This window comes from Asterias rubens, unplaced genomic scaffold (genome assembly GCF_902459465.1).
Source record: "Asterias rubens unplaced genomic scaffold, eAstRub1.3, whole genome shotgun sequence".
Classification (NCBI taxonomy): Eukaryota; Metazoa; Echinodermata; class Asteroidea; order Forcipulatida; family Asteriidae; genus Asterias; species Asterias rubens.
The window spans coordinates 33754-45994 of record NW_022985697.1 but is presented as its reverse complement, the minus strand read 5'-3'; the positions used below and the strand labels follow the sequence as shown (position 1 = coordinate 45994).

At 37.4% G+C, this 12241-nt stretch overlaps 1 protein-coding gene across 1 annotated transcript; it reads left to right on the top strand.

Moving 5' to 3' along the window:
• Positions 1 to 2566: 2566 nt before the first annotated feature.
• LOC117305724 lies at positions 2567 to 5840 on the top strand. The gene is made up of 2 exons (XM_033790600.1): positions 2567 to 3177; positions 4694 to 5840. Exons 1-2 carry the CDS (start codon positions 2829 to 2831, stop codon positions 5203 to 5205), a joined length of 861 nt encoding a protein of 286 aa, XP_033646491.1. The 5' UTR covers positions 2567 to 2828; the 3' UTR covers positions 5206 to 5840.
• The last annotated feature ends 6401 nt before the right edge of the window (positions 5841 to 12241 follow it).

The following is a 12241-nucleotide window of genomic DNA, read 5'->3' as shown; positions in this document are numbered from 1 at the left end:
GTTATGGGCCACAGATACGGAACATTCAACACCATTGATAACTTTGCTGAAGACAAAGAACTAGATCATCTGAAGCTTGATGTTATTTTCCACGATATTGAGGTATCGCGTGATGCCAGTGATGCTACTTTGACATCTCGTTCCAGAGTTGACTCAATCAGGGTGACCGTCGTCAACTACTATACTGGAGTGACATACCAACACTTGCTAGTTCACAGCATTGATGGAGTCTTGTTCAAATTAAGTGACGAATTTCCATACATCAAGGTTATTATTGTAGACTTCTCTACCTCTATGTTCAGTCAAGTGTTGTCTGCACATGTAAACACAACCTTTTCTACTGCTCGTGTTCTACTTGGATCTAAATTTGCTGAAAACCACATTGAAGGTGGAAAACACACAACAAAGATTATTGGAGGACAGAAGAATGATACCATAATTGGTGGACCTGGTGGAGAAGATTTGATTGGTTTAGATGGGCATGATACCATATATGGTGGTCCAGGAAATGATGCACTTTATGGTGGAGATGGCGACGACTTTCTCGATGGCGGTCTAGATGACAATGTGTTTTATGGTGGCATGGGAGCTGACACAATCATAGGAGGTCCAGGTTCAAACACAGTGGTTTTTAGTGGGCATAGCCTTACCGGTGTGAGCATAAACCTTCAAATTGGTCTTGGATGGGATGCAGATGCTGAAGGTGATTCTTATGAAATGATTAACAACATTCTATCTTCAGAATATGATGATTTTCTGATTGGAAATGATGACAACAATGTCATACGAGCATATGGTGGAGAGGATTTCATTTTTCCAGCTGGAGGAGATGATCTTCTTCAAGGAGGAAGAGGCTCGGATATCTATCAACTTGACAATGCGTTCGGGCACAAAGTGATCAATAACTTTGCAACTGACAAAGAACTTGATTTGATTGTTTTGAATCAAACTTCATTACATGGAATTTGCTACTATTTTTACGGTGAAGATTTGCAGTTGACAGTGGACTTTGAAAATTCTACAGAAGCAGTATCAAGAGACTTTCTTGGTCAGGACTTTCTGATGATAACCCTTCCGTTCTGGTTGCGAAACAGCACATATCAGCATATAGCATTCTCTTTCTCTGATGGCTACTTAACCCCGGAAGATTTTGATGAAAGCTATAGACAACTGGAGCCTATGATTAATTTGGTGCGTAGTGGACAACTCCTTTACAGCACAATTGTTTCAGCGACTTCCATTCGACTAATCTTTAATGTAAGCTCTTGGAACGATGTGTACGATTCTCAAGAGACAGTGAGTCTTCAATACGTACACTTTGAGTACAATTCTACTACATATTATCCTCTGAATCTACCACCTCCTGAGTCAGTCAGAGTCAATAACCTGGCAGCAGGGTCAACACATAGCTTTACTTTGATCCTGAGTTCTTGTGAGCTAAATGTTGCCATTTCACCTTTATTGTATGGTACTATTCCCCCAAACCAACCGACTGGTCTAATTGCTGATCCACTCTTGGACGGTTTTGTTATACGCTGGAATCCACCCACTTCTCTGACCGATCCTTCAGTCCAAGATTATGAGTACATTGTTAAAATTTGGAGTGTTGAACAAGCCGGAGATAATTTTGAGCAGACCACCAACAGTTCCAACATCTCTGTATTCAGTTTGATTCCAGAGACCGAATATCATATTTCTGTTAGTAGTCTGGTGTACAATACAACTAATACTCCTGCACAGATAACACTAAGGACTGGTAAAAATACTTGCACAAACTTAGTTAAATTGCCATCACATCTACGGATAGAGGATTTAACACGCAATGAACAAGAATATATTGTTGCAATAGTCTCGTGTGAGACTGGTTACGAATTGGAAGGTGGCAACAATATCATCTGTAATGACGGGACGTCACTCATCCCTAGATGTACTATGACAGAATGCAGACTGCCAGTAGTCACCAATGCTGAACTTGTTGTGGGTAGTGACAACCCGGTTTATAAAGACACGTTTACATGGAGATGTGTACACGGTTATGAAATAAGTCGTGATGGAACAAACACATTAAGTAGTGTTTGCGGTCACCAGTCTCAGTGGACTCCCGAAATTCCAACCTGCTATGAAAAATCAAAGTGTACAGGTCTGAAGGCTCCACAGTTTGGTAGCGTGAATGCTACTGCAATTTATGTAGAAGAGAATGTTACCTATTCCTGCTCTTCTGGGTACAATCTTCAAGGCCCTGCGCATAAACAATGCACTAGAGTTGCAGGAATTGAGGCATTTTTGTCTCCATCTGATGAGACCAAAGTGTACCACGAGTGTGTCCAGCTTTATTACCACAGACACATGGCTTTTACAATAACATAAGATCTCAGTATGTGACAGGAGATATGGTGGAACTGGTTTGTAATGGAGGGTACTATGCAAGAGATGACCAAGACTACCCAGAACAAATTATGTTTATTTGCAATGGTTATGACTGGAACCCACCACAGAGGCACTGTCAGTCTATCATTGAAGTGTTTGACGCAAGGCATTATATTTCACAAGTCAGTGTGAGTGTGCAATATACGATATCTTCACGGCAAGGCACTGTTGTTCCACAATCACTGTATCCTCAAGCCTGCCGTCAAATACTGCCACACTTTACACAATGGGTTTTAAAACTGCCACACTCTACAAAATGGGTTTTAAATCGCAGGACTTTACAAAGCTTAGGTCCACAACGTCTTGAATGTCATAGAGCGATTTATCTTGCTAACGGACCAACTCCCTACGAAGGAATTCTCCAAATTAGTTCAGAGAATGACTTTGCATTTGTGTGTGTAATGAGCAATCACTTACACACTGCTACTGAAGTTTGTAGACAACTTGGATATGAGCGACACACCAATTCCATTTACCACAGTGCATCAGCAATCCCAACAACTTACATATCACAAACTTCATCCCCAGCGAAAATATCCCAACATGAACAACTATGTAACCACAGAATCAGCTGTAGAAGTACATGTGATCAACTCTTCCTTCCTCACGGTAATTGGCAATCCGGATGCCCACAAACACTGGAAGGACAAACTTGTGACTTTTCTTGTGATGCTGGTTATGGAATGATAGGATCATCATCTCGAACCTGTACAAGCAATGGATGGACAGGGAATCACCCATTTTGTGATGGTAAGTGTAGTATTAACCCTTTACCTGCTAGCCCCATTTCAGTATTTAAGTAGTTCTCTTTGTTTTGAAATAATCACCAAATAATCTGGAAGCAATTAAAAAATTGCTGTTAAGAAATTCAGAATTAGCCAAAAAATAGGCACAAATTTAAAATTTTTCACTTTTATTCTCAAACCTCGATATATTTTAATATAGAAAACTTCCCCTAACCATAACCATTTTTGGCTGACATGGTTCACAACAGCTTGTTGGGCTCAAAATGCATTTTTTTTAATATATATATATATATGCAATAGCATTAGGCCAAACAAAATAATATGTGTGTTTCCTATTACACTGGCCAAAAAATTAGGGTCGGTAGGGACGAAAACACATTTTATTTTGTTGAATTATTTTATTGCTTCAAAACTTAGGGTAGGAACGAATGTTAAAAATATTTTTGCCCTTGCTTGTAAATTTCCTGTAAATTCAACGATGTTCAAGGTCGTTTTGGAACAATGCAATAGCGTGAGATAAAATGCCCTCTATTGGTAAAATCTACGCAGTGAGACAAGACTTGACGTGTCATGTGGGAATTTTAGCATATTTCCAGGCGGCGCAAATGCGAGGGCATAGCGCAGCCCGTCGGCGTACAACGCTCAATCCACATCTGTTGTGCAATCTCAAGATTGAGCAGCGCAATTAACAGATTGCTAGCATTACGAACTCGCACGTGTACAGTCGACTCCCGTTAATACGAGGTCCGCCTGACTGGCCCATTTTCCTTGTATTATCCGAAACTCGTCTTAAACGCAGCGCGCTAAATATAGATACACATGTCATCATTGTGCATGCACACAACACGTGTACATGTATATACATGACATAATGGCCACACGTGTGTACACAGATGCATGGCGGAGTTGCAATTGACTACCGTGTGCATTGAGTAGTGTGTGATGTACTGCACAAACAAGCACAAAATTAGGCTAATAAAACTGTTTTGTTGGTTTTTGTATTGTTCTCGTTATAAAAAGGTTTTAAACAATGTTTTGCTCGTAATGGGTCCCCCAAATTACCTTGTTATAACTGTGCTCTCACTACTACCATGCTCGTATTATAATCCATATTTTAATGTCGACTGTACAATGCATAATATGCATGCAGCGACCTCCCAACACACGCTACCTGTCCGTCTGTGGTTGCAAAAGTACTTGATCAACCATGGATCAATGACGTCTTGTGATGTGTACTGTCCAGTGTCTGAAGTGATAGTATTATCGCAGATATTCCAAGAGTTCAGTTGTAAATAAAATAAAGTAGTTATATGCAGGAATTCAGACATGGTCATATGGCCTTTTTTTCCTTTTTTTCATTACTTTGTTATTGCAGCCATGCATTCCTACATGAGTAGGCCTAACTTGTTTTGATGAAATTTTTACCACAAAACCTCTACTCACAAAATCATGTCCTAACGTAATGTTGCTTTGATGTAATAAATGAATGAACATCCTGTTTTTAATGATTTTTTTTTCAGGAGACTTATGGAAGACTGACATTGAAAGAGAAAGTCATAGAAAGTCCTATCTTAGCCATCGTGACCTGTCCAATTATCTGAAAAATTATTTATGTGACAACTATCCAGGAGTCTATTGGATGGTTTCAGTCTACGATCCTGTTACTGGTTTTCATGTACACACTGTCAAAGGACAGGTTAGAAAGGTTTATTCACGTTTTCGTGTTAACGGAAAACATAACATTGTGGTAGGACAAAGCCTACCCAACATTGGATCACCTCACAATGACTTGAGTGATTTGTTTAGGCAAGCATATTCTCCCAAGTATGATCAAACAGGATGGTTTGGATGGGGTGGTTCAGTTTTAAATGCTCAGCGTACAGTTAGTGCAACGTGGGGCAAGCTTGTCAATCTCGGAGTGAGACCAATCATGCTTCTTATTTACAGGAGCACATTTAGCGGTGCATGGGCTTCGTGTTATGACGAAAATCGAGTGCATATCAGAAAGGGTGTGGTATTGCTGATAGAATGACGTATACGCGATGTCAAGCTTAACATACCAGTTATAATTATAAATACTTATTAATTGTACAAGTTATAATTATCAAGATTTATTAATTGATACTATTTATAATTATTATGCACACACCAACGTGGAAAAAGCCCACTTTGTGTCAGAGGGTTGGAATAATACAGGAATAATTTGGAATAGTCCAATTGCTTTACATGCAAATTGGTATGGGAATTACAATATGCAAGCTTTTCACACATTGCAAAAAAATACAGGAAACGTCCGATAATAATACAGTTCCTATTATTATTGGTCTCTTTGTTCCGCTACAAGATTTATTTGTAACTCCTGTAAGTGGTTTACCTGCAGCCATTAAGAATTGATGCTTGATACTTAATTAAACAATGTGTTGACCAGCGGTGTAACCAGGATTTTTTTCTGGGTGGTTCGTGATTATACGATTTTTGACCTTTTCATAATGAAATAACTGTACAGCAAGATATTAAAATTTTAATACACTGTTGAAACCAAAAACAGAGACTGCTGGAATTCAGATAGATTAACCTCACACAATTGGCCATTTTTGTGTTAGCATTCCTTACATTTGTAACTTTTTTTGTTGTGTGTACTACATGTTAGCATTAGTTATTAGAATTTAATGTAAACATTTTAATAACTTATTGAAATATTTAAAGAACTTTGTTGACTTTGAAATAGAGCTGCTACAGGAGAGCCTTAGTTTGAATTATTAAAATTTAAAAATATCTAATTGTTTCTTGATTTAAATCACCTTGATCAAGTCATTTGAACTCATGTTTATTCGGAGTCAACTGTTCATTTGTAATAAAATGTTTATTCGTGCATGATCTTACCTTTGTACACAATAACAATCTTTTTGAATTACCAACAAGATCATTATTTCAATTGTAAATAGATCAACTTTGGCAATTTTTGTGTTAGCATTCCTTACATTTGTAATTTTCTGTGTTGTGTGTACTTCATTTCAGCATTAGTTAAATTATAATTTAATGTAAGCATTTTAACAAATTATTGAAATCTTTTAAGAACTTTGTTGACTTTGAAATAGAGCTGCTACAGGAGAGAGCCTGAATTAGTTTTTTTTTTAGTTTGAATTATTAAAATTTAAAAATATCCAATTGTTTCTTGATTTAAATCACCTTGATGAAGTCATTTGAACTTCGGAATCAACTGTTCATTTGTAATAAAATGTTTATTCGTAAAAAAAGGTTTTCTCGGTCAATTTCGGCAAACGAGCAGCCAATTTAACCACCAAGCTATTTTATTTCGTGCGAAATCGATGCAATGGTGAAAAGGGTCATTCAATTTCGTTTTACGATTCGTCAAATGTAATTTTGATACATTCATTTTAACAATTCATCAAACGGCAATCAAATTCTTAAGGCTTGTGTGTCACGAAAAAGAATGACGATATGCTAAATTGAACAGAGTGCTAAAGGAATTTGACTCGACTCAAAACAAAATTGAATGGCCGAATTCTGAATTTGAAATGCAGTAACAACTGGAGAGGCAAAACAGCTTTAATTCGAGCGCATGAAAATGAATTTGACTGCTCATTTGCCGAATTTGACCGGGAAAACCTATAGTATCTTTAAATTGTTTATTTTCTGTTTAGTCATGTTTATACATGATAATTATACATGTATTTGTTTATTTATAAATAAATGTATGTGATGTTATAGAGGGCCTAGATATGATATGTTCTAATATGTTTAACAAGCACCCCAACTTAATATTTTCATAATTTTCAATAACATGTAATAACCATTAGCACTATATACTTTGTAGCTTTCTGTATTATTAAATCATTGAGTTTTCAACAGTATAACCATAAATGTTTTATCATATCAAGAACATCTAGGGAGTGTAAAATGTCTACAATCTTGCTTACATTATCATGACAAATTACTCAAGTACATGTATCTTATGCGCCTTTACAACATTTTCTGGTCTTCCAGCATGAATGTGATAGACAGTCAGTGTTTCTTTAGAAGAATCCATCACCCCACCCAGGTGGACTAAGTGGACCACGCCCTCTTCTTGACCAAAATAAGCCCATGACTTTGCCTCCAATACACAAGTAGTCTTAATTCAAGACGTTAGTTTTTATGCAAATTGGACTACCCCTTCATCAGTGATGTCAACTGATGCTCCAATGCATTTACTGGTTGTACACAATTATTAGCAACTGCAGTTAAAACTAATGACACAAATACTGGTGGGTTTAGTATCATTAAAAAAGGTGTCCTATTTGCTCAGATAGCACAGTTAAAGATTTATTATTGTACTTTGCAATGAAAGCAGCAGCTACACTTTAACCAACCACTGGTTGGCCAAACATTCAGGACTTTGCAAAAGGACGCCCCCGATTGGTTAACAACAAATTATATTTTATGTATTAAGAGAAGACATAGTCAAATGATCTTTTCTTCGAGGGTACACTAAAGACAAAACTAGAGATCTACAAATAAAGGTCACAGAAAAAGTATTCAAAGACCCCACAAACAAAAAATAAAAACTGCAGCAGGGGGGGGGGGGCAATTGATGCAGACCAAATTTACTGACCCCCACTATGAACATTACAAATTAAAACTTCTAAACAAGGTGGATGAATCCATAAAGATACCAACCTTGTCAGCCATGGAAACCCCTAACTTAGATCATTTGGGAAATATGAGTGGGTCCAATAATTATCATATTGGCCTACAATATAGGATTTTAAACAGCGCGGCAGTTTATATGGCACATTAAAGGATGACATGTGACAAGAGTTCAACCAATCAAGTGACAGGATCTGCAATTGTGGCACCAATTCCACACAAAAATCTAAGGATTTATACTTTTGAAGGTAAAGAAAACATTTCAAGAATTGAAGAAGAACTCACTTTGTTTTGTATGACTGTCTTGATGATGGCAGAATGAATAAACTCAGCAGGTTGATTCAGACCAAGATGTCTCAGCAGTAAGCATCCAGCAAGCAGCATAGCCCTGGGGTTTGCCATGTTCCTCCTCAAAATGGTCTTTCCAGTGTTTCTAGGAGGATAAAGTTAAATAAGAAAGTACAACATTGGTTTCAGACCAAACACCGTTCCTAACAGTTCAAACCTAAAAAAAATCATAGAAATGCAATACAGTCGACTCCCGTTATTACGAGCTCGCATATTACCAGGTTTCGATTACTACGAGGTTTATTGCCGGTCCCGAACTGCCCCATGCATGTTTCAATGCATTAAAATATTGATTATACGAGCACGGTAGTAGGGAGAACACGGTTATAACGAGGTAATTTGGGCGACCCATTACCAGCAAAACATTGTTTAAACCCTTTTATAACGAGAACAATTCAAAAACCAACAAAGGAAATACCTGTACAGCCTGTCAAGTCGTTATTTGTGGCCTTTAAAGGCAGTGGACACTATTGGTATTTACTCAAAATAATTATTGGCATAAAACCTTACTTGGTGACGAGTAATGAGGAGAGGTTGATGGTATAAAACATTGTGAGAAACGGCTCCCTCTGAAGTGCCATAGTTTTAGAGAAAGACGTAATTTTCCACGAATTTGATTTCGAGACCTCAGATTTAGAACTTGATTGGGAGGTTTGCATGATTCAAACAATGGAGAAATCTCTGATCCACTGAGTTTATAAGCGCATTGTGCATTTTCAGAAGAAAAAAACAACCCACAACTTACAAGCAAAACTAGTTGCGTGATCAATATTATTGAATGCAAAAGCAAGATTTTACCTGGTATCCCTCATTGGCAATGAACCATCTAACATGACACAGGTGTTAACCAATGAAAATCAAGATTCTATATTTTGTTAACTGCTTGCTGCGACTGGGTGTATTGCACGTGCACACAGATGCATGAGCAATATAAAAAAAACACGGAACAGCAAGATCTTCCCTGGTATCTCGCGTTAACAATGAACCATCTATTATTACACTAGATGGTTACCAATGAAAATCACGCTTTTATTTTATTGACTGCTACGGCCAAAGTTTTTCATGGTGTGTGCAATATGATTGCAGCATCAAGATTTTCCCTGGTATCTGAACCATCCAGCATTATACAGGTGATTACCGATGAAAACCAACACTCTATTTGTTGCATTGGCAATAAACTGCCGGCGACCAAAGTTTTGCAAGGGAAACCTCCCAAAACAAGAACGCAACTTAAAATCTCACACATTTTTTCAATCTTGTAAAATATAAATTGATTTTCAAATTGAATTTAAAACTAAACTAACTTAATTAAAACAGTTTTTTTAAGCCTAATTTTGTGCTTGTTTGTGCAGTACATGACACAGTACTCATGCATCTGTGTACACATGCGGCCATTATGCACGCACTTTGTGCATGGTTCAATGATTATTATGCGATCAGATACAATGAGATTCAGATAATACGAGGAAAATGGGCCAGTCCGGCGTCCTCGTATTAACGGGAGTCGACTATATTTAGATTTATTTTAGAGGGAAAGTGTTAATCAACAGTGCTTTAAAAAATTGTTATGATGCCTTACTATACAGGGGCGAAATTGCCATTAGCCTGCTAGCCCGGGACTACCACATTTAGTTGGGCTACTCATTTTTTCCAGTTTGATAGCCCGACATTTTTTAGGTGAAATAACCTACTTAAAGTTGATGCCATCTTGTTTTTACATAAAAAACAGATCTACAATTCCAATGCACAGAACAACATTTCAGGTAAAAATTGATATAATATAATGTATATCTTTTGACATGTACATGTTGGCCCTGTGGTCAGATGGATACCAGACAACTCATTCGTCAGACTTCTCAGGGGACCGTGTACTGACTTGGCACATGCACGGGCGTCCCCCGGGGGTGGGTATGGTGGGTGGGTTTAATATCCGGGCAACCGGATAATTGATACTTGTTTATTTTGTAATTTTTCCTCCATGAGCAGGCGCGGATCCAGGGGATCCAGGGGCACCTGCCCCCCGGGTAAACAAATAAAAAAAAAACAAGAGAAAAAAAAAAAAAAAAAAAGGCTAGAGGAAAAACGCTCTTCATTTAAATTTTTCTGTATCAGGAGGCCCCAAAAAAATGTTATGGAAAAACTTTTACTGCATTATTTGTTTTCTTTTAAGTCATTTCAGATGAAGTTAAAGGGTCCAAGAAATGTCTCTGAGAAGGCCTTAGATTGCACCAGAGAGCATCTACAACATAACAATTTTTCCCGGGGCCCTAAAGCGGGCACCGGACCCCACGCCGTAATGGCGTCGCGATTGCAATTTCAGATTTGTTAATGCCCCTATAAGTGTTTCTGGCTAGAACCCTGCTTGCAACACATACGATTATCAGTTTATTGTTAACAAGAGGGAGAAGCATCTCACTGAGAGACTCATGAGATGTGTGTGATTAAACTTTCTAGGAGTCCCACGTTACTGTACATACTGTTTCCAGTAAAATAAGATGACTGATATTGATCAAAAGTGCTTAGAAAGTGTTTCTTGAACTCTGTATTTTAGGCACACGGAGGCTTGATTTTTTGACGCAAAAACTCAAAAGCTCAGAGCTCCCAGGGGTTTTGCCCCATGGACCACCACCAGGGCTTCGCCCCTGGACCCCACCAGGGGCCGTATGGCGGGCCCCTGGACCCCACCCCTGAAAAACAAAACAAAAAGTATAATGACTACACAGTTAATTGAGCTGTAATCTATATTGTTTTAATGGTTTTTTTTTTAACCTGTCGCATCCAGCCAGAGTCTCCAAGGAGAACGGAATACTTGCTTTTAGGTTCACTCAAAAATTATAGAATGCAGGATTTAATTACAGGAATTTGTTGTGTAAACATGTCAGTAACGGAGGTCAGTCGCTCAAACGTAGACTTGTCTTGGCTACTCCTAGAACTATTGAGGTTCGTTCAGAGACGATAGCCGAACGAACCTCAATAGTGCTAGGTGTATCCTCTTCTTACCAGTTTGCACGGTATTATGCCCTTTTCTTTAAATTGGGGGGAAAAAATGATGCCATATACCAACCGATGCCCTAATTACCTTCTTTTGTTAATATGAAGTGTGCAAACATATATTAAAACTTGATGGACATTGAAATGTTCACACTACACACCGATCTTCGATGACTTCAACTGGCCCCATTTGTTTTGAGTTTTTCCTTTTTCACGGCAAACAAGAAAGCATGGTTTCCCGGTAAAGCCATACATGGAAGAAACATCTGCAGTGACTACAAGTGTTCTTTGAGACTCTGTGTATGACTCTATAGCCAGCAGTTGTCTTCGTTTTATTCAAAATATTTTTTAATGAAATTTTAAAATTACCATGGTAATTTGCAAAAAAAAAATAAACAATTTAATAAAAAGTGTGAATAATCATGACATTGGCTTTCAAATCTGATTTTTATTTATTTTTTCCCACTGTTTTTCTCTTAAAATTTATAATAAAGCATATAAATAAACAGTGATAATTGAATCAACAAACTGATCGTTTAAATTTTAATATTAATAATAATATTGATCGGAGGGTTAAAAAAAAAATCTCCAAAAATATTAAAAAATGATATCCTCCCCTTACCAGTTTTCACGCTATTATGCCTTTTTTTTTAATTGGGGAAAAAATAATAATGCCTTATATCAACCGATGCCCTAATTACCTTCTTTTGTTAATATGAAGTATGCAAACATATATTAAAACTTGATGGACATTGAAATGTTCACACTACACACCGATCTTCGATGACTTCAACTGGCCCCATTTGTTTTGAGTTTTTCCTGTTTTCACGGCAAACAAGAAAGCATGGTTTCCCGGTGAAGCCATACATGGAAGAAACATCTACAGTGACTACAAGTGTTCTTTGAGACTCTGTGTTTGACTCTATAGCCAGCAGTTGTCTTCATTTTATTCAAAATATTTTTTTATGAAATTTTAAAATTACCATGGTAATTTGCCAAAAATAACAAAAGTAAATAATTTAATAAAAAGTGTGAATAATCATTGGCTTTCAAATCTGATTTTTATTAATTTTTTCCCC

What these genes read in the sequence shown, in the direction of transcription:
- LOC117305724 (XM_033790600.1), top strand. Translation starts at nt 2,829, where the DNA reads ATGAGCAATCACTTACACACTGCTACTGAAGTTTGTAGACAACTTGGA. An exon ending in GAATCACCCATTTTGTGATG is followed by an intron (nt 3,178 to 4,693) that starts GTAAGTGTAGTA and finishes TTTTTTTTTCAG; the next exon opens with GAGACTTATGGAAGACTGAC.